The sequence below is a fragment of the Enoplosus armatus genome, chromosome 21 (assembly GCF_043641665.1).
Source record: "Enoplosus armatus isolate fEnoArm2 chromosome 21, fEnoArm2.hap1, whole genome shotgun sequence".
NCBI lineage: Eukaryota > Metazoa > Chordata > Actinopteri > Centrarchiformes > Enoplosidae > Enoplosus > Enoplosus armatus.
The window spans coordinates 6,436,631-6,458,802 of NC_092200.1; the positions used below are offsets into that span (position 1 = coordinate 6,436,631).

General features: G+C 42.1%; 3 protein-coding genes across 4 annotated transcripts in view; 2 read left to right on the plus strand and 1 right to left on the minus strand.

The window, feature by feature from the left end:
* The window catches only part of asap1b (ArfGAP with SH3 domain, ankyrin repeat and PH domain 1b), a 49,856-nt gene extending 38,048 nt beyond the window's left edge, over positions 1-11,808 (plus strand). Inside the window, exons 16-29 of one of the 2 annotated variants that reach the window (XM_070927749.1) lie at positions 1,894-2,027; positions 2,292-2,383; positions 2,471-2,657; positions 4,033-4,118; positions 4,887-5,002; positions 5,084-5,151; positions 5,620-5,727; positions 5,996-6,233; positions 8,867-9,028; positions 10,307-10,385; positions 10,524-10,588; positions 10,671-11,206; positions 11,480-11,602; positions 11,734-11,808. In XM_070927749.1, coding sequence (XP_070783850.1) covers positions 1,894-2,027; positions 2,292-2,383; positions 2,471-2,657; positions 4,033-4,118; positions 4,887-5,002; positions 5,084-5,151; positions 5,620-5,727; positions 5,996-6,233; positions 8,867-9,028; positions 10,307-10,385; positions 10,524-10,588; positions 10,671-11,206; positions 11,480-11,602; positions 11,734-11,808 — 2,069 coding nt within the window. The remainder of the gene's footprint in view (positions 1-1,893; positions 2,028-2,291; positions 2,384-2,470; positions 2,658-4,032; positions 4,119-4,886; positions 5,003-5,083; positions 5,152-5,619; positions 5,728-5,995; positions 6,234-8,866; positions 9,029-10,306; positions 10,386-10,523; positions 10,589-10,670; positions 11,207-11,479; positions 11,603-11,733) is intronic. The other variant, XM_070927750.1, reaches the window with a different exon arrangement.
* A 2,664-nt stretch (positions 11,809-14,472) lies between these two features.
* Positions 14,473-16,491, minus strand: eef1a1l3 (eukaryotic translation elongation factor 1 alpha 1, like 3). Its single transcript, XM_070928221.1, has 7 exons — positions 16,345-16,491; positions 16,076-16,255; positions 15,699-15,995; positions 15,472-15,622; positions 14,980-15,236; positions 14,667-14,901; positions 14,473-14,582 (listed from the first exon to the last, which is right to left on the minus strand). The coding sequence occupies exons 1-7, from the start codon at positions 16,486-16,488 to the stop codon at positions 14,473-14,475; spliced, it is 1,374 nt and encodes a 457-aa protein (XP_070784322.1). The 5' UTR covers positions 16,489-16,491.
* A 1,779-nt stretch (positions 16,492-18,270) lies between these two features.
* The window catches only part of fam49bb (family with sequence similarity 49 member Bb), a 31,182-nt gene continuing 27,280 nt past the window's right edge, over positions 18,271-22,172 (plus strand). The window contains exon 1 of the mRNA XM_070927927.1: positions 18,271-18,379. The gene's annotated coding sequence lies outside the window, so the exon portion shown is untranslated. The remainder of the gene's footprint in view (positions 18,380-22,172) is intronic.

A 22,172-nucleotide genomic window follows, 5' to 3' on the forward strand; every position in this document is an offset into this window, starting at 1 on the left:
TGGCATAGACATTCAGGCCCTCTGACACTTAATACACACACATACATATACAGTATATGCCTATACACACAAACACACACACTCTCCTTTGTCAACACAATCACACACAAAGCAGCTCACCGAACGACCGATGGGAGGACTTTATGCTCTAAGGGAGAAAAAATATTTCAACGCTTTGAGAAACAACATCATTACATCACTTTGTTACATAAGTCACACACGCTCTGTCGACCCCTGCAATCTGCAGAGAGGGGGGGTAATTTATCATGTCTATACTCTTGTTGCTGCACCCGCTCGTGAACATGGTTTTAGTAGTAACTCATGTTCCAGATGTGGGTTTAAGCTCTGTTTCCTGTTTGATTCCTGTTGCTTTTCTTTATCAAATCACAATAGATTTCAGGCTTTACACTGACAGGGTTTCCTTTCCTCAACGCCTAAAATTAACTTCACGGTTGAAAGGTCGTTGTAATGACTTTCAAAGGTCACCTCTTTGTTCCCTCTGGTCTGAGTAGAAAGAGGACAACTCCATCTCATTTGATATTCTCCCAGGATCTCCCTCTATAAGACACAGCTTTGCAGCTTTAGCATTAAGCAGCTATAGAGGTCACTGTGCATCCTCTCATCATGCTTAGCATGCACTTTGTGACCTACCACCAGCTTGCATCTGTTCGTTATGTTGTGAACGTGTGCGTATGACTCATTGGTTTTTGTGCTGCCTCCAACGTTTCCACCGCTGCCTGACTGGTGTTCACTCATCAGATCTAGACAGAGCAGCATCCCTGGCCTCACTTAAATCTCCCAGACTGCACCAGAACGCCGGGCTGATGCCGGTCATTCACGGCGCTTTAGAGGGCGCTGCGTGAAGTCGCCACACAGCTCTGCTGCATCTCAGCGTACCGTTTGCTTTGCAGTAGGTTACGCAACGGCCTCTATCTCCCTCCTGCAGCATGATGTGACTGTGGTCCCTGTTTGTGCCTCCGACAGTCCTCTAGTGGTCTGAAATGTCTGTTGTTGTTGATTTATAAATGAAATCAATAAATAAGCCTTGGTTTAAGCATCCACTTTATTTAAAAGCAAGGCTCACATACACAAAATACACCTGCCTCATCAGCTGAAATCATGTTTTTATCAGGTGAAATTTTGTCATGACGCAGGATTACATCACATGTAGGTTTGACCCGACGAAGATCTGACTGGGATCGAAATGCTTTCTATTCAGTAAATGTGTGGTTTGGGGTCAGTGTGTGGGCATTACTCTTATTCATTCATTCAGTGCTGATAAACCTTGCATTTCTGGGCCTGTTTTGTTTTGTGTATTTTTTATTTTATTCCCACAGAACCCCCTCCCCAAATGTTTAAATCTCGTTAGGACACTCAGAGCACAGTCATAAACGAGTTTTATAGCAGTTTCAGCTATCTTTAAACTTTGGTGTCAGTGGTTTCGGTGTTTGTCCCTGACAAGAGTAATAGCTTCTGTCAAGGCTCAACATTTTTCTCCCAAGTTCTACAATCATACAGGAATAAATCAACTGTAGAGACGCTGAGAAACCAATTTCTCTGCCGACAGCAGCCTTAAAGGCCTCGAATACAATGCAGCCGCACAAAACGCATTTTCAGAAGGACTGATGCTTTTTACTGCTGAGACATCTCTCGCTTTTTTATTCTAAAATAGAATTTTAGGGCATGTTTGCCTTAAGTTGATAGTTGACAGTAGAAATAGGGATGACATGTGTCTAATGTTCCAGGCTGGACTTCAATTGAAATCGTTTATTTGCATGGTTTCTGGTATTGCTGTACTTGTTGGAGCAATTAGCTGTCATTTGATATTCAGTATAGGCATTTATCCAACATATGTATCCAACAAACATTTTCTGATATTGTCTGTGTTTATAGATCCTAAGTGGCTGTCCACCAACCTAGGGATCCTGACTTGCATCGAGTGCTCTGGCATCCACCGAGAAATGGGGGTCCACATCTCCCGCATCCAGTCCATGGAGCTCGACAAGCTAGGAACCTCAGAACTCTTGGTGAGTCAGAGAAGTGGTCTACCAAGTCAAGAAATAGTGTTTTTGAGGCAGCAGTGCACGCCCTTTACTATTTTAATCTCTCGTGAAATATTAGAAATAATGAAAGAGTGGTGGAAACACAGGAAAGAGCAGAATTTGATCCCTAAAGCAGCCAAGATACTCCCAGAACCAGTTTTCTCATCTGTCTCTGAGAACACATGAATGCTGTTTTGGTTGTCAACATTATTGTGATCTGATGCTGACTTCTTCTTCTTTCTCCCCCAGCTGGCCAAGAATGTAGGGAACAGTAGTTTCAATGAGATCATGGAGGGAAACCTTTCTTCCCCTTCACCGAAGCCCACTCCATCCAGTGACATGTAAGTTCTCGCTGAGCTAAAAGCTGCCTGAAAACTAGATTTGTTTGATATCCAAACAGCCGACTGAACTCCTCTTCTTCTCCACAGGACGGTGAGGAAGGAGTTTATCAACGCTAAATATGTGGACCACAAGTACGCGAGGAAGACATGCACGTCTGCGGCAGCTAAAATGATCGAGCTGTTTGAAGCGGTTCAGTCCAGGGATCTGCTGTCCCTCATCCAGGTGTACGCAGAGGGGGTGGAACTTATGGAGCCGCTCCCAGAGCTGGGGCAGGTGAGTCCTCTTAGTTGATATATGCACGGAGCTGAAATGGTCAGGTTCACTCATTTAAAATAATATTTTGACTCACTTCAGCTGAAGGGAGCTGCAGATTCAGGAGATGATTCTCTGTACGTTCATCTCTATGAGCGACTTCTTTCACATTGTCAGTTTATACATTGTTATTATAGAAATATTGATTATAGACTTGAAATATCGGTACATAAAACCCAAACTATCTTTAAATTTGAAGTATTTCTCACACGATTTGGTGGCTCATTTGTCTAAGATGCATATGTTAGTACGATGCCTGGAATCTTTGCTACACCTCCTCCCATAATCTCCTCATGAATGACTACAGTATATTCCTATCAAACACCATGATCTCATATTAGACTACAAACCCCAGAAATATCCCTCTCAGAGCTCTACGCATTTTACTGCAGTGGTTCATCCTCATGTGAAGTTTATTCCCAGCAGGACAACCAATGCTGACACATTTCTGCCAGTTGGTGAATTATTTGGCGGGTAGAAATGGGTGTAACAGTTGGAAAATTTTGAGTCATCTGGATAACTTCACCAGCAGGTGGTGATATCCAGCAACCTCCACCACATCGTAGGGCATATTCTCATTTGAGTTCATATTTACTCAGATGACGACATCGGTGGCAGCGTATTTTTTATTCTCTTTGTTTCCTCGCCCTTTTGCGCCGCTGCTTTAGGCATAAATGAAACTTAAATAACAAGCGGTAGATGGTGAAGATACTGTACCGTAAACAACACGGGTGATCAGACATAATCTGACATAAATGGGTCAAGGTTTTATAACACAGACATGGTAGTTCTCTAATGAAAAATTAAGTACACAATGCAGCAGCGGAATAAAAGAGGATATCGTTTGGTGACAGAGGGAGCTGCTGCTGTCTGCGCTATGAAGTCTGACTCACCGATATCTGATCTGCTGTTGTCAGTACATCTGAATGGCTGCAGACAGCACAGCACAGTGACATCCCCCACCCTCCCACACAGCACGACAGGGATACGTGACTAAACACAGCCTTTACTCTTCCCTATAGATGCCACCAAATATACAACACGTATATTCCTCATATCCATATATTTCATCTTTTATCTCCATCTTTAATGCTGCATCTCAAGAAACGGCATCTAGATCTGGTTTTGATTCACAGAGACTGGTGAAATGACTGCAAGAGTCCCCTAAAAATGAACAAATCAAAGCTTCAGCATGAAATATTATGTTTTAGGAGCCATTTTGTTTACTGCAGCTTGTTTAAATGCTGAAAGAGACACAGAGAGGGAGAGAATACAGAATGGATGCTGCCCAAGATTGTTTCACCGCGTCTTTGCTGTGTTTGATGGCCCCCTGCAGGAAGCCGGAGAGACAGCACTGCACTACTCTGTACGGACTGCTGACCAGACCTCACTGCACTTAGTGGACTTCCTTGTGCAGAACAGGTACATTTTTAAGAGTTGTTTGCATTAGAAAGTTAGAATAACCATGTGTGAGTGTGTGGATTAGCTTGGAGTTAAACAGCTGTCAAAATCTCTTGAAACACATCAGTAGTTTACAGCTCAATTACCTAGTAAACAACAGTTTTGTGGAAACACGCAGCATCATATTTGATCTGTCTGTCTGCTGTGAGTCTTTTCTTCTTCTGTGCTTCAGTCGTCAGTAGTAAAGCAGTGGAAGTGCAGAGGAGAGCTTAGCGCCGCTCAGCTCAGCTCAGATTCCCACAAGGCAAACAGAAATGGGTCAAGCACTTGTTCTCTGCCGTAATTTATTCCTCTCTCTTTTTTTTTTTTCAATTGTTTACCCACCACTGCTCCAACTGCACACAGCCTCCACAGAACAAGTGGGACCCTCTCATTAATTAATTGCTGTGCTCATACGGTGTCTTCCTGGGAGCTACAAGACATCTAAAAGGGATTATTTACCTGCTGTAACAGCGGAGCGTGAAGTTGGGTAGTCAGTCTTGTGTTGATTGATTATTATCTCATCGCCCAGATGCAAATGTTGCTGTTCTTATTTAATTGCTCACTTCAGCTTTTTAAGGGAAAAGACTTTTATTCTGGGTTTAAAAGCCCCTTTCTCTCATGCAAAATCACAAAATCCTGGGTAATAACACATTAACCTGAAGCTACAGGACTGTAGAAAACCCCCTCAGGCTTGTGACCTGTGTCCTGACTATGTGTGTGTTTATGTGTGTGTGTGTTTTCTCCCAGCGGTAACCTGGATAAGCAGACGGAGTGGGGGAACACTGCCCTGCATTACTGCTGCATGTACGAGAAGCCCGAGTGCCTCAAGTTACTCCTGAGGGGCAAGCCGGCTACTGATATCAGTGAGTCACGTCTTCTCGTTTAAAGTCATCTGTACGCACGTATCAGACTCTAACTGTTGATTATCCCTCCGCTCCCTTCAGCCAATCAGAACGGAGAGACGGCGCTGGATGTTGCCAGGCGACTGAGGAACGTTCAGTGTGAGGAGGCAGTAAGTACAGGACCGCCCAGCTGGTGATTCTGGACATCAGAGTGGATTTTAATGGTCTTCTAAAAAAAATACATTCAGCTAATCAGACAAATTAAAGAGAAGGTTGTGGAGAAAACATTGTGGTTGATTAAACATGTGTTTTTTGGGCAGATTAGTCAGAACACTAGATGGCAGTCTCCAGCCTCAGGCAACAGGGACAGCAGAGTGGAAATAATTGTTGATGTATGTTCATTATTCACGCTCATATGAACGTGCAGACAAAAAAAAGCTATTTTAAATGCAGTGTACAATATGAAAAGAATAATGACTGTTACAACTGACGTCTGTGTCTTTTGTTTCTATTATAACATAATTATTTGCAGCCAATTTTGATGTAACTTTATTTTGTTGCTGTTATCTATTTGATAGCAGCTACCTTTCATGTGTATAACTGATGAATGTGTGTGTGTGTTTGTGTGTGTGTGTCAGCTTGTGCAGGCTGCAGAGGGGAAGTTCAACCCTCACATCCATGTGGAGTACGAGTGGAGCCTCAGACTGGAGGAGATGGACGAGAGCGATGACGACCTCGACGATAAGGTTCGAGCAGAGCATCACATTCACTTGAGCTTGAACTCAATCAGGTTTTCAACACACCAGATACCATGCTATTGAATTTAACATGTTAAGATGCTTCCAGCAAAAGGAAATGGAGTTGAATTGCAGAATCTTATGCAACAAGTCCGACTATGATCCACAGAATGAAAGAGCAGACTGCTGCTTTCTATATTCACAATTGTGCACTGATGTCAGGTTATGATGTCTGATCTACGACTGATGTGGGCTTCTGTCTCATGTCCCTCTTCAGCCCAGTCCCATCAAGAAGGACCGCTCCCCGAGGCCTCAGAGCTTCTGCCACTCCTCCAGCCTCTCCCCCCACGACAAGCTCTCTCTGCCGGGCTTCATCAGCCAAAGGGACAAACAGCAGCGTTTGTCCTACAGCGCCTTCACCAACCAGATGTACAGCGCCTCCACCGACCTCACCTCCTCCCCCGTGGCCGACGGCCCACCGCTGCCACCTAGGAACCAGGGCAAAGGTCAGACCTGCCTGCTCCAAGTGCTTTTGAACCTGCATCCACTTTCGGACAACATCCACAGTTTTAACAATCTCTAGCTTATGACCGTGTAACTGTCAGTAAACAGTAAATTTAGGAGATTGTGTTCTGCTAATTCTTATTTTGCAAATGGTCTAAAGGTTGTCTGTGTGCCTTACTGTGTCTGATTACTGGAGAAGGAAGATAGTCTTTGAAACTGTACCTTATTATGTCTGTTAATGTTTGATTATATCCAGGACAGGATTAGGTGCAGAGGAATGCTTCATAATCACTTTTCTGGAAAGTTTTTTCTTTGCGCTGTCAGTCCACAAACACACACACACACACACACACACACACACAAACCTTAATACACCCTGCAGTGGAATGCAATTTGTCCACACACAGATCAGAGGGCGGGACGCAGGTGTCATTAAGATTGCTTACACAGTAAACCTTCAGGAAAACATGGCTGCAGGAGAGGGCAGGGCAGCAATGGTTAGTCAGGCTTGTCAAAGGGAAGCTGGATACACACTTCATCAGTAGCCTCGACACAATATTCACACAGTCTACTGTGGGCGTGCTGTCTCTGCAGTATTAGAATTAAAAATAACACTCCTCCCTATGTGGAGGGGTTTAAAACGCTAACAGTCACAGCTTTAGCACAAGCTTACACTGCAGAACATCCATCTCAACAAGTCATTTAATCCATCTAAATCTTATTTTTCTTAAAACAAGAGGTGGGAAATTTCACCTGTTCCAGTGCAAATCAACACGTTTCATTTGACCCTCGTTACTGTTGCTACGCCTGTCAAGCTCTCCGTTGCCGCACATATACGTTGTCATTATGAACCATAGTCATTATTAACCATAAACAAATTTTCGCACTGAAGTAAACAAACGTTGGCTTCTCATTTCAAGTGACAATAGTTCATTTTGTTGGCCGAAACAACGACTGTCGCTAGCAGATTTCATCAGCTGTAGCAAGTTTTTTAACACTGACTCCAGTTTTCATATTTTCAAAAGGGAAAAAAAGGGTTTGAGGACGAGGACCAACCAGTGTGTTTGGCAAATGTAACGTTGGCCGCTGTTGCTGGAGTATAAACCTCCCCAAACCAAATAAAGAGCAGGGCAGAAATAATGGTAATAATAGCATCTTGCAGGCCACACAGTGGATGTACTGGTCCTGAACGGGCCTTTTTCTAACGGCCACAAAATCATGTAGTTAGCTAATGATATGCTGATTGACTTTGATAATGCTAGGTTACTACTGTAGCAGATAAAAACAAATGTATTAATCCAGTTATTTACAAATTAGATTTTGTATTTGTAGCTTTGGACAAGGCTAAAAAAGAAAAGTATCCCTCGTACTACCCGTGTTCAGTATGTGGAGAACTGCAAAGCTTGGCCGGCCTGCTGTGCCTAGTTACAGTTTCTAAGCTGTGATTGGACAGTTGCTATCTAGGGGACGGTTTTAGCAAATAGTCAATGGTCAGCCCTTTTCCATCACAGGAACCTTTTAAGGAACTTAGGAACCCAACCTGCCTTTCTACTGGTAGAACCAGGATCTACATTTATTTCCCGGGGCACTTTGAAAAGGAGTTTTAAAATAGCACTGGAAACAAGTGGAGTTTTTAAGTTTGATTTATGCAAAAATAAGATTAAAACCTGAATAAGAGGCTAAATGACATACATATAGGACAACATGCTAACCCTTCAGATTAGCAGCGCAGCGCTCTCTCAGTGGGTGCTGAGGAGCTCGCCCCTGGGGCGCCAGCTTCGCGCCATTTTCCTCTTTTTTGCTTTTCTTGCCACTGATAAGATTTCATCTTGTTATTTTATAGTGTGTGGGAGCAGCTCTTTTTAAGACTGACATACTGTAGATTCTCTCCCACACTCCTCATCTCGCTCTCTTTTCTTTCTCTTTTTTTGTTTCTCTATTCTTTCAGCTCCACACTTGGCATTCCTTGGCTCTCATTCGCACTACGCCACACTGGCTGGCACTCGACCATACATCAGTGAATATCCTGTCTTTATGTTCTCCCCCTTACTCGGCTGTGTGCCCCATATACAGTTATCCCTCAGTTGTTTCTTCCTTTACAGCTCACATTCACAGGGTGGTGGTGTTTTTTTTAAACAATGGGACCATGTAGGCAAGCTGAGTCTCCAGTTAATCATTTCTTGCCTACATGATTTTTTATCTTGCTGGAATCATGTCCCACCATCCTTGAGCTGTAAACTCTTAACCACAGCTGATTCCTCTCTGGCTGAGCTCTCTATTAGCTGCTTTCACCCCACTTCTCTTTACATTAGTGACCAGTGAGCGCTTTGGAGTCCCAATAGACACAAACAGGCATATTCCTGAACAAATTCACTGAGTGTAAAAATGTGCCCACACCCCAAATCATGTCCCTTTTCATTATTTTGCATTCGCGTCCTTCTATGTTCTATATTTGTTTTACTGTATTAATGTGTCTCCCCAGTTTGTCCTGTAAAAAATTCTTCCTGACAGAAAAAAAACAACCTTTTCCATATTTCAGCTCCTCCTCTCCTCTCCTTTACCTTCTCTGGGTTTTGGGGGTGAACAGAATGACTTTTTTGGGGGGACCTCATCACCTCATGTGTTTTATGTATCGCTCCTCCAGCTCCTCCCCCATCTGGCCCTCCCTCTACACTCACACCAGGAGGCAGCTCCACCCTGTCCAAGAAGAGGCCTCCGCCCCCACCTCCTGGACACAAACGCACCCTGTCTGACCCACCCAGCCCGCTCTCTCACAGTCCACACAGTAAAGGGGGCTTGACTGGGGGTGAGACTCAAACACACGTGTAAACAGTAGGGCTGGTTTCACTCAGGCACGGCTCCAGCCTGAAGCTCGGATGCTATGATTGTCCAAAAACGCAGTTATTTTAATGCTTTAAAATAAACAAACATGTTTAGAGATTTTGACAAGATAATCTTAACTCAAGGTCCACTTACTGGCTTTTTCCAGACTTGACCAGCTGAATTCCACTTGTTGACAAAGACAGAGAGATGCGTTTTAAAGGTCCAGAAAAAGCTTGTAAGAGGACCTTGAGTTAAGGTTATTGTATCAAATATTCCCAAGTTAAGAATGAATTTTCATGCTCAGATGTTTCGAGGTTTCTTTGGGGTTTGGATGCCTTTTATGGTATGGAAGGTATGTTGAATGGTAATCTCAGCCTGGCTCATTACATGGATATATATAGGGCTGCAACTAACAGCTATCTTTATTATGGATTCATCTGGTATTTGTTTTTCATGAATTGATTAATAATTTGGGCTAAAAAGTCAACATAAAATAGTTGCTGATAATAGATAATAAATAAAAATAATAATACAATTTTCAAAGTATTAAACCCTCAGCTTGACGTCACATCGAAGTCGTGTGATGGATGGATCGACTTGCGTGCATTCACACCATCTTACATCTCAAGATGGTTGAATGGCTGCAGAGTTGGTCATGTGAGGGTTAAAAATACTCCCCAAATCTAATAAATTTGTGTTTAATTACCTTGAATAATGGACATCCAAGTTGAAATTTGGATGTTAACATGAACACCATTTACAAGTTGGAAACGGATATTTACGGTTAAATATGACATGAATGTACCATCAGAGAGGATGCATTTTACTACTTCTGTGAAACTATTTATTTTTAAACTGAGATCACCAATCAACATACTTACAAACTGCACAGAGAAACATCCATGACTCCGGGTTAGTTAGAAAAAGAGTAAAATAAAACCTTTTAAAAGGAAAGTTATCTTGTAACCACCACTTCAGTCATCTTACCTGTCATCTTGTCCTCTGTGGTGTTTTGTGTATTCTGTGTCACACATACTGTAACCACTGAATAAATGATGACACTTTATTGCACAACCTCAGTTTCCAAATAACACGGGCTCATGGAAAGCTCAGCCAGATGACGCCTCCCTCATTGTTTTGTTTTTTTTAACCATCACAGCATGTTAATTTATTTCCACATTTATATCAAATTAATCTCCTGGTTAGTGCTCTGTTATGGTGTCGAATAATCTGTTTGTCGTAATCAATGTCAATATTTTAGGAAGCGACTCCACCCCTCCTCCTGTCAGCAAGATGTCTCCTGTTTCTAACAAGTTTGAAGGAATTCCTCAGCAGCAAAGGTACCAAAAAAAAAGGAAACCACAACGCTTAATTGGCGTCAAATTTGTTGCATCACTCACTGTAATGAAATGTTTCAGGTCCAAGCATCTTCTTAGATTCTGTTTTTTATTTAACTTCATCTGAAAATCTTTTCCCAGCACTACTTCTAGCAACACAAAGTCTACACTTGGTCCCAGGGTTCTTCCCAAACTACCTCAAAAAGGTACCGTCTTTGTCCGGTTTTCATTTTAATGTAAGTGTTGCATTGAAGAAGTTATTAAGTAACTGTATGCTGCTCTCTCCAGTGGCATTGCGGAAGATCGACACCATACACCACCCGTCTATGGATAAGCCCAGCCTTCCTCCAGAGGTCTTCCAGAAGTCCCCGCCGGCAATCGACACCCTGCAGAAGGCTCCTCCAGTGGACAGGCCTCATCTGGGAGACCTTCCCCCCAAACCGCAGCCGTCTGAACTTCCTCCTAAACCCGGAGAGCTTCCTCCAAAGCCGCAGCTCTCTGACCTCCCTCCTAAACCTCAGCTGGGAGACCTCCCGCCCAAACCCCAGCTCAAAGACCTGCCTCCCAAGCCTCATCTCGCAGACATCCCCCCAAAACCTGGATCAGTCGAGTCCACTCCCAGGCCGCCTCCTGGAGAGACGGTGCAAAGGCCTCAAACGCAACCTCCACCTCCACCTCAAACTCAACCTCAGCCTCAAGACTCACCGTCTCCTAATCAGCAAGCAAATATAGGAACCCCCCCCCAACAAGCTGCTGAAGACACCAACGGGACCCCAACAGGAACTGCAGAGACACCAGTGCCCCTCCCGAGGAAGATCAACACGGTATGAACATGCTTGTTTTTTGTCTAAAACATTTCCTCAACTATTGTACTTTTAAAACTCATCCAGAACTGAGATTAAATAGGCCTGGCTACTGAACTACTACTTTTTAGTACTTCTTTTTAAGTAAGTAGTATCGTAAATATATTTTTACCCGTTGATGTTTTTAAAATGATATTGGTCTTTTTCAGGGGCAATTTTATTAAACTGATCTATAAATAAATATAAATTAGAGCCTGACCAATATGGTAACAGTTTTGCTATCTGTGTGTCCAGGGGAAGAGCAAAGCCCGCCGGGTGAAGACGATCTACGACTGCCAGGCTGACAATGATGACGAGCTGACTTTTGTTGAAGGAGAAGTGATCATAGTTACAGGAGAGGAGGACCAGGAGTGGTGGGTGAGTACAGCGTCACTGTGACACTCTGCAGTTTGCTACCTTTTCATCAACAGCAACTCTAATTCAAACCACTTTACGTGCACAAAAAACACTAAATGCTGAATGCTACTCTTTACCTTTTATACTTCCAGATCGGGCACATTGAAGGAGAGCCGGAAAGAAAAGGGGTGTTCCCCATGTCTTTTGTGCACATCCTGAGTGACTGACAGCCAGAAAGACTTGCACTACACCTCTCCCTAACTTGGGAGGTCCTGTAAATAGCTATCGAAACACCTCTTGTCACATGACAAGTGTCCTAAAGAAAAAAAAAAACAACGAAGAAGAAACCCAAGAAGGCTCATTTAGCCATGGATGCCTCATCCATGCTGTACAAAGAATGTGTGTATTCTTCCTTTACCAGTATTATCTTAACCCTATAGCACGGCTGTGACGAAGCCACTCTCAAAACCCTAGCACTTACCTAAAGTCTATGTTTATGCTGTTACTGTGTATATATGTATGTAAATATATATATTTGTGTGTGAGTGTATATACATGTTTTATTGTACAAAACATGTACCATTGCTCTCTCTACCTGTCAGATTAAGCATCAGGGCGGTAGAGTTTGAATTTTATCTGTATTAATTTTACTGGCCCTCGAGTAATTATCAGCTTATATTTCTGGAAAAAGGACAAATAAGAAATGGAATGTGAAATAGGTCACATCACTATTTGTGTCTTGCATCCCTGTTTACCACCATAATTGACTGAAGAGGCAGGAGTCTCCCACTGATCTTCCCGAGATGAAAAGAATTTCATTAAATGTACTCCTTGTTCTTGCTTGCTTTGTGTGTACACGTATTATGGTTGTTTTACAGTATAGAAACCTGCTGCTAGTGTGTGGTGGAATATCAAAGCCTGTGGTTCACTGTAGGTCACTAATTTACTCCTTGTTACACTGTTCACTGTATGTATGCTGTGTGTGAACTCAACGCCATCTCCACAGTCCTTTGACCTTTTCTGTGCATGGTGTAACAATGACTGGAATTGAGTGGAGTGCTGCATTCAAAGACGCTCACCTCAGGGTTTGAAGAGCCACTATTAATCCAGCAGGACTACACTAAGGGTATCCTGTTGTTAAAGCCACTATTAATGACAAGTATGGGAAACTCAAGAGGACATCTTAGCAATAACTTGATTTTCTGACAGGCTAGAAATGTCATTTTAACCTGTGTTCACAATTCAGTGTCTTGTAAAACCTCATGAGCTTGAAATTTTTTTTAAGTTTGAGTCATGTAATATCATTCCATGTTACTGGATTCAGTACATTTCCAGGTTTGCCTGTGAGCCAGAGATGTCTTTTAGAAGTGGACTTTGTAAAAGGCCGGAGAGCCAATGTATTTTCACCCAGTCCTCACTGACTTGCAGTTCTTCCCATGTTAAGGAACAAACCCATCAACCCATTGTATCATTAAAAGTGCTGTACTTCATCACTGAGCCTGCTGTTTTGCTTTATAGCTATTATGCCATGTGGTTTCCAGATCTGTTTGTGCCTCCCTTTGGAATTTCAAAAGCTCTAGCATTAGAGGGGAAAGTGCATTTCTAAGCAGCTTATTGAAGTTACTGTTAGACGCAAGATAAAGGAATAGTAGACGTAGATACGATCAATACCACTCTCATAGCTGTCTGTTAAATATTACACCAAGGCCAAGCTGTGGTGGATCGTAAGCACATTTAGTCAAGTACTTAAGCACAATTTTGATGTACTTGTATTTTCACTGTATGCTCCTTTATACTTACCTAACACTACATTTCAAAAGGGAAATACTGTACTTTTTAGTCCACTACTTCTATTTTACTTTTCAGATTAAGATGTTACCTGTAAACATATGGTTTATTAGGCCTATTATAGATTAAACTAACCAACGGTATATAAATTATGTTAAAATTACTTCCACCTCACCCAACTACAACTTTAAAGTACTGTTTGATACGTCAGTAATAAAGTAGTGTAATAATATATAACAGACAGGGGGCCCATTCTGCATGAGTACTTTTCCTTTTAATACTTAAAGTACATTTTGTCTGTACTACTTGAGTAATATTTTGAACGCGTATGTCCTTTTAATGGACTATAAGCTAAGGCTACAGGCAGCAGCCGTTTAGTTTAGCACAAAGACTGGAAACAGGGGCAAACAGCTAGCCTTGCTCTGCCCAACTGTAACAAAATCCGAAACTGTAGATTTAAAAGCTCACCAATTAACGTTATATCTTGTTTATTTAACCCGTACAAAAACCCAAAATGTAAAATTTACAAGTTGCGGTTTTATGACGGTTTGTGTGGGGAGTAACTTCCTGGAGTCTCCACTGGTTGCTTGGCAACTGCTCAGAAATTGTGCAACAGTTTGCCAGAACCAGTATCCAGTCTTTGAGTTAAGCCAACGGTTCCTTGCAGTAGCTTCAAATTTATCCTAAGAGAATGTGGTATGAGCTTTTATTTCCCCAAGAAGGCTGAATCGTTCCTTTAAGGGAAACTGTTTAAGGCTGAATGCTTCTCTAGTTTCAAATCTTCACATACCTTGCAGTGGTTTAACCAGCTTTCAAAGCCATATCGAAAGGATTTCTAACATGTTTCGACATTAACTGCAGTTTTTAACATTCAGGTTGAGACAAAGTTCTTCAAAGTAAGTCTTTTATTTTGTTATCTCAACAATTCACATTTTAAACCAAACTTCATCCAATTCTACAGCTTCTTTTGGATTTAACATTAACACAGGAGTGATCACCTTTAAAGACAACATAAATATTTTGTCACAACACAAATGGCATGTTACTAAATAAAACTTCACAAAAAGCAGTCATACCAGAAAACTGGTAAACAAAAAACTAACTTATTTACACACTTGGGCTTTGTGTGGAGGTTTTGACCCGTGGTTCTTCTCCACAGACTTGATGACACCTACAGCGACCGTCTGCTTCAGGTCTCTTGCTGCAAAGCGACCTGGGAAGCACAACAAAGTTTATTAGAAAACACTGCAGAAGAACGCAAGTGAGATTTCTTCGACATTAGTGTGGATTGATGTACCTAAAGGAGGGTATGTGAAGAAGCTCTCCACACACATGGGCTTGATGGGAACCACTTTGACTGCAGCAGCATCTCCTGACATCAGTATTTGTGGCCGATCTTCCAGTTTCTTGCCTGTGCGGCGGTCAACCTTCTCCCTGAGCTCAGCAAAGCGACAGGTCACATGGGCGGTGTGGCAGTCCAGGACCGGAGAGTAGCCTGCTTTGACCTTCCCTGGATGGTTCAGGATGATTACCTAAAATCAGAAAAAAAAAAAAGTCAGCACAAGGAGGGGCAACTACAAATCTTAAGTTTAATTTTAAATTGGACCAACCTGAGCTTCAAAGCTGCTGACGTCTGATGGAGGATCCTGCTGGGCGTTGCCGGCCACATCCCCACGCCGCAGGTTCTTGACGGACACGTTCTTAATGTTGAAGCCAACATTGTGTCCCGGCAGAGCCGTCTGCAGCCCTTGGTGGTGCATCTCAATGGACTTCACCTCAGCAGTGAGCTTGGCAGGGGAGAACATCAGGGTCATGCCGGGTTTGAGGACACCAGTTTCAATCTTACCCACTGGCACGGTCCCAATTCCTGAGAGGATGAACAAAACATTGATTTTCAAGTCAACTCCAGTTAAAATACAAGTTTAAAGTAATTTTATCAGCCAACAAACAGAACATTGCTGTGCTTCCCCCACTCTAATCCCTCTGCTGCACACCTGTACCTCATTTTCTTTATTGCAGCTTATCAATTGAGTTTGCAGGCTTGGAAATAAAGAGTCAGGGCAACTTTGAAATGACAAGGTAGTTATTAAGCCATTCCTAACCTCCAATTTTGTAGACATCCTGCAGAGGTAATCGTAGGGGCTTGTTGATGGTGCGCACTGGTGGATGAATGGAGTCCAGGACTTCTAATAGAGTTCTACCGCTTGCATTCCCTTCCCTTCGTCTGGCTTTCCAGCCTTGGAACCAGGGCATCTGTAGAGAGACAGTACTTTAGGTTCAAGGTGCTGCATGTCCTCAGCAGGATATTTTGACACTTCATCATCATCACCTTCTGAGTTGCAGTGATCATATTCTCCCCAGTCCAGCCAGAAATTGGAACAAAAGGGACGGTCGTGGGGTCGTAACCAATCTTCTTGAGGAAGCCGCTCACGCCTCGCACCACCTCGTCAAAGCGTTTCTGGCTGTAGGGTGGTTCAGCCAGATCCATCTTGTTCACACAGACTATTATCTGCTTGACACCCAGAGTGTAAGCCAGTAGGGCGTGCTCTCTGGTCTGACCACTTCTTGATACGCCGGCCTCATACTCTCCTTTAGCTGCAGAGACCACCAGGAGGGCAACATCGGCCTGAAAGGACATTCATGATATGGGTGGTGGGAGAAGGGAATTGAGGAATACAGACAGTGATGCACTTCGATGCTGCTTACCTGTGAAGTCCCTGTTATCATGTTTTTAATGAAGTCACGGTGTCCAGGAGCGTCAATTATAGTCATGGTGTATTTTTGAGTGTTAAATTTCAGCAGTGAGATATCAATGGTGATTCCTCGCTCCCGCTCAGCTTTCAGCTTGTCCAACACCCAGGCAAATTTGAAGGAACTCTTCCCCATCTGTAAAGTCAAATACAACATGTCTTACAACAGATTTTAACAGTTTGAAATCGAGTGTTTTATAGAAAGTTTTTTTTGTCCTTCCTCACCTGAGTTGCAGCTTTCTCAAACTTCTCCAGTCTTCTCTGATCGATGCCACCACACTTGTAGACCAGGTGGCCGGTGGTGGTGGACTTGCCGCTGTCAACGTGACCAATAATCACCACATTAACGTGAGTCTTCTCTTTTGCCATGGCTGAAAGGTGGGTTTGCTAACCAAACAAGGTAACTGTAGGCTTCTGAGATGAAATAATCACTCCCTTCACAATTTCTTCTATCATATGGATCTGACCAGCCACTACAGAGTGACTTTATAAGCTCCACACAGGACACATAATTGAAGACAGGTGTGCTGCCTAATTGGTGGCTGATGCCTGTTTGGCAAATGCTGAACTTTGCTGAATATTTGACACTTTTAAATAGTAAAGTAGCTAGACCACCAAGAAAATTAAATGCTGAAAAGCTAAAAGAATTCCTCACAAACATTTTTTTTATAAACAGCTGAGAGGAGGATTAAAGAAATGTTTATCTTTCATCAATGTGCAACCACAGGCAGTTGCAGTCAGCTGCTCTTTAAAGCCTACCACTATGGATCACCTAATGGTCTCAAATTACAACCAGGTGTGACATCTGGAGATGGCTTAACAAGTAACCTCTCCCTGTGTATCAAAGAAACTGACACTGAGCATAAAAGACGGGCAATAAACACATTGTAATATCAGATACTACTGATTGTAGAAGTTTAAATGTGTTCCTGTGCCTGTAAAATAGGAAAATGAGGAGCTAAATAAAGTCCTACCATCACTGATGGTGCAAAGCTTTATAACTTTACACATTTAGAAAGCTTTGCTTGTGGTGTAGTTAATGTTGAAATGAGACAAATTGTGTTCTTGTTGCAGGAGATGTAATGTTTAATGAATCATTTTTGATTTCTGTACCCATGCACCGCTGTTCATTTCAAACTCTTTCAAATGGTAAGATCCAATATTTAATGTCCTGAAAGCGTTATCAGTAGCCAATGAGATGTTGACTTGCGTACATATCTTGCAGCACAGAAGGTGGCATTTTATTGTGGCCTTTTTCTGATATCAAAATTTGAGTATTAAATATTGCTATTATTATTATTGCTAGCACAACAGTTCCTACAGGGGAAAGTGTCCACTAATAAATGTCTAGATCGATAGATAAACTTTCAGTCCTCCTTTAAGTTAGCGATTGTTGGCGTTGGCTGCAAAATGTGCCAAAGAAATGCAAACTCTTCTATGTCTTTATTTCATGCAGCATGTCTGCCATACTACTTTATGTTTGAAGAGCTTTTTGGAGCTCTGCTAATTTGCTCTGGTTGCTTTAAAAACTCGTACATACAGTGTATCAACGTAATGATAACACATTCTCCTAATTGGCACTGAACCTAGTAAAACCCACTTTTTGTAGGAGTGTTTGTAATATGAATTCTTCATCTTTTATCTTGTTTTTTCCTACAGCTGTAATACCCTGACATAGACAATCAATACAGCAGTTTAATTAATCAGGTAAAACCGTCAAATTCACTGAATCCAAACATTTCAGTGAAGTAATTTAAATTGATGGTAGATTAAAGTGACTCCGGGGTAACAGCGGAGGGTCAGATAGCACATTAGCGCCCCCTAGAGATCGTTTGCGGGTTTATATTAGCTTCTGGCTCGAAGACACTTCGGAAGAGTGAATAACCGTTGGACAACTTGTTCAACGACAGTCCACCTAAACGACTTCTAACGGTTAAAAGCGCTAATTAAAGCCGCGGTGAGACATATTAATAGTCTCGCTCAGTAGTAATCCGGTGGAAGTCGCCGTTGAAACACAGCAGCGGGTCTCGACTGACCGGGCGGGTCTATCTTCAGCCAGAGGAGGAAGGTGTGTAAACTTCCCCCTCCGCGCTCAAAGGTGGGTCAAACCGAACTCCCCTCTAGTTTGACGGCCACAATGACGCTCAATAACTAACCCGGAAACAGCAACAGCACATCGCTTTTCTTCTTTCAACCCGTACCGCTGGCTTCTAGCGTGGTATCCAGACGTCGACTCCCGTGTTTCTCCACGAGCATCAAGGTAAAAGAGAGAAAATTACCACTTTATCTCGCCTTTTACGGTCTTCTCAACTAACCACCGTGACTGTCCACCGGTTGCCATTCAGTCTGGCTTGTTTTGACTGTTAAATTTTGTTCCTTCGAGGCAAAATTATTGATGAATCATAATTAAACGCGTGCGGCGAAATCAAACCCCTACGTATCGTCAAGTTACTGTAAAATTCAAATAGTGAAAAGCGTTTGTTTGTGCTTTTAGGTTACATCCTCGGTGCACCGTTAACTTCCCTTTTTCAGAACAACGGTAGGTTTCTCAAGGTAGACGTTTGGCTACACTGCTAGCTAGATTTTTCCTTTATTTGGCCAGAGGCATTGAATGTTACATGCTTGACCCATATATTACTAATGCCAGGTTATCAGATGTGTTTGGCCTCGTTTACACTAGAGAGCCAGGTAATCTATACAGTTTTAAACTAGCCGTGTGGCTTGGATTAACACTGCTCGTTTACAGGCAGTACACGATGCATCATTAAAGCTGCATTAAAGGAAATGCACACTCTGACAGCTGGGACATGTTTAAAGCTGCCTTGTCTTTGATGATTTTCAATCTGATCAATGCATGATGAAAGGTTTTGTGACAGGTTTCCAAACTGGTCCAGGCAGTGGTGGAAGAAGTGGTACTATCAGCAAATTGTACTACTACTGTATTATATTACTGGATTATTATTATTGTTGATAAGATCCAAGCAGTAATTTAATGTTGCTGTTCATGTTGGAGCTAATTGTAACCGTTTCACATACTGTTGGGTAGTTTAATTTATTGTATAATAATGCATCAGGTTTTAAATGCGCATTATAGCTTTCTTAATCTTAATCTGCAAAATAGCTAGTACTATTCAAATGTGTAGTGGCACAAAGTGCAATATTTCCCTCTGAAATGTAGTAATGAAATGGAATTACTCAAGAACTTGTACTTCAAAGTTGTTCTTGAGTACAGCAGTCGAGTAAATGTACTTTGTTATATTCCACCACAGGCTTGTGGGATCTCCCTAATAAACCCGTCACTCTTATTTCATTTGAAGATGGCTCTCTGAGGGGAGTTGGTAGTTTTAAATTTTTCTCTTTTAATTTTTGTTGTTTGCCTGACTCAACCATAGCTTGGAGGTGCATGTTATTTCCTTTGTATTCAGCCCAGTCTCTGCAGAGGTCCTGAAAGTGGAAGTGAACCACTGTTGTGGTTGTGATGCAACGTCTACTTTAAATTTGTCTGAAAAGTCTTACAGTCTCTGCTTGTGCAAATTAGGCCAGTTTTATTTCTACGAGGCTAGTTAGGCATGCTATGAAGGACAGTGAGACTCTGACGTGGTCGCTTGAAAGAAGAGTGTTCAGGTGTAATTCAAAAATCACTACATTTTAAGATGACAGAAGTAACTCCATTGGCTGTCAGCTAGAGTTTAGAGACTCCTCCATGAGTTCAGAGATGTATACTGGGACCTTTACCTCTGCTATTAATGGTATACTGCACTTTCTTGTGTTAACCTGGATTTATTGCAAGCCAATGTAGAAAGGTCTCAGTCCAGTTTGCTGTGTGAAATAACATGCCTCCAGGACATTGGAGTTGTTGTCTTTTGCAGTTTGTCTTCCTCATATCAGCCACTGTACGGTCTGAAAGAAGGAAGTATCACCTTTCTCACTATGTTAAGGCATTTCCTTTTAATAGATGGACACAAATCTGTTCTCATGGTTTGAGTCAGTGTAGATGTGTAAATATGAGCTGGAAAAGAGATGACAAATACCTGACTTGTGCCACAGTTGTAGCACTGTGAGACATGGTACAACTTGTTGTATGTCTCATACTCTTTCTGCAGTGGTGTGGACAGATGAGATAATAGACGGAGTGACTTTTGAGTGAGTTTAAAACTCAGTTAGTCTAGAGCTAATCCTTACTTATTTTGATCCTTACTTAGTGTTGCATGTAAAAGTCGCAGCAGCAGTTGCAAAGATTGCAAAAGTGAAGGGAAAGACTGCTTGCGACAAGAAAGTGAAATGTGGTGTTGAGCATTTCATGTGTTCAGGAAGTTACCAGTGGGAGCTTTTTCTCACAACTTTGCCTCGTGAAACAAGCCTGAAATGAGAATGTGGCTCATTTGGCAAAACCTATTCCCTTATTAATGCAGGTAGAGGCATGCAGGTGCATTTAGGCATGACCTTTCTCAGAAATGAAACACGTATTTGATACTGCAGCAACATTGTCAAACAAAGCGAACATTAGAAGCCCTGAAGATTAGGAAAAGATTATTTTTTTCAGCTTTAATATGTTACTCTTTAGTTATAATCTCTCTGTAATCTTTTTGTATGTGAGGATATTGCATTAGATATGTCTTTTTTTATCAGGGCTTTACATCAGTGTTTGCATCATGGGTGCTTAAATAACAATAGGGACAGAGATATGTTGGGTATGATCAAAATAGTGTCATTGTGCTAAAACAATTTTTGCCCATTGGGAATTTTAGCAGGAGCCACTGAACCTGTTAACCCCTTGAGGAATGCCTAAGGACTTTCCACATACCTTCCAGCAAATGTATTTCCTAGTCCAGACAACTGTAGGCACTGTGGCTGGGGTGATAACACGAGGGCAGAGTGAGTGTAATGGTAGTTAATTTGAATTATTAATCGTTTTTCCAGGAGTCCTCGCAAGGTCTTTTAGGGCAGAGCAGCTCAGACGTTTTCATGTCACAGACTTGCAAACGGACCTACATTTATCATTTTAGAGGAAAGCATTCATGAGGAAAAACAGTAGTGAAACCTACAATTTACAATAGATATGTTTGGACATTTTCTCATTAGGACAGTTTCTCGCGACTAAATTGTTGGCTTCACTGGAATGTCACAAAGTCGCCAAGGGGTCCAGACCCCTCTTTGCAGCCCACTCTCGTGAACACACCCAGCGTCTCCGAGCTGCTGGCCTCAGGTTGGGTTACTGCCGTTATTCTCGGTATGAGGTTCACTCCGGCTGGAAGTGCATCCACACACTGAATGTCTCGTCTAGTTGAGTCATTATTGTGACATGTTCAGATCATGTGCCATTGAGTGGTTTTACTGAATTGCTGTGACATTTCAGTGTTTATTTACTGTACAGTGATTGCCACAAAGACTTCAATACATTTCATAATATCAGCTTTTGCCAGAAAACTATTTATTAGAGTGAGAATGTATGATTGACCCATTTAAGCTTCTCAAGCTTTTATTTAGTGCTCCTGTAGGTTGTTTTTGTATGGTATATGGTGGGTGGACACAATAACATGAGCACTCGTGTAATGTAATGCAATCCACAGCCGCTTCAGAAAATAACAACACCTCCGACACAGTCCCCACCAAAACTTCAAATCTATACAAAACTTTTATAGGGCTGTTTGCATGATATTGTCAGTGTTTGCGTTATTGTGTCTACCCCCTGTATTCCACATACTGCAGGCAGCATGCTACGTCAGGTGCTGCTGTCTTAGCTTTATGCAAAACAGAGCTGCATTGATCCCTTTCACTGGCATAATGCTGTTTGTTCAGTTATTTGGATTAGCTTCCTCGAAGTGACTTGGCCTGTTCAGCGTTCTGCTCTAACACCATTATCATGACATGGCTTAACCCAGGAGAGTTGGTGACTTCAGCATCATTTAATCTCCACAGCGCTTTCTGTTGTTGTTGTTTTAAAACAGTTTTTATAGGCACTTGACTTACAATTACAGTGTTTACTCATTGTGCCATTTGACAATTAATACATAAATCAGAGGTTGTCGTGGACTTCTCTGTGCTGTGTAATC

Coding starts and splice junctions, on each gene's coding strand:
- eef1a1l3 (XM_070928221.1), bottom strand. CDS start 16,488: ATGGCAAAAGAGAAGACTCACGTTAATGTGGTGATTATTGGTCACGTT. Junction 15,623..15,698: donor TGATCACTGCAACTCAGAAG/GTGATGATGATG, acceptor GTCTCTCTACAG/ATGCCCTGGTTCCAAGGCTG. Junction 14,583..14,666: donor CTTCACATACCCTCCTTTAG/GTACATCAATCC, acceptor TGTGCTTCCCAG/GTCGCTTTGCAGCAAGAGAC.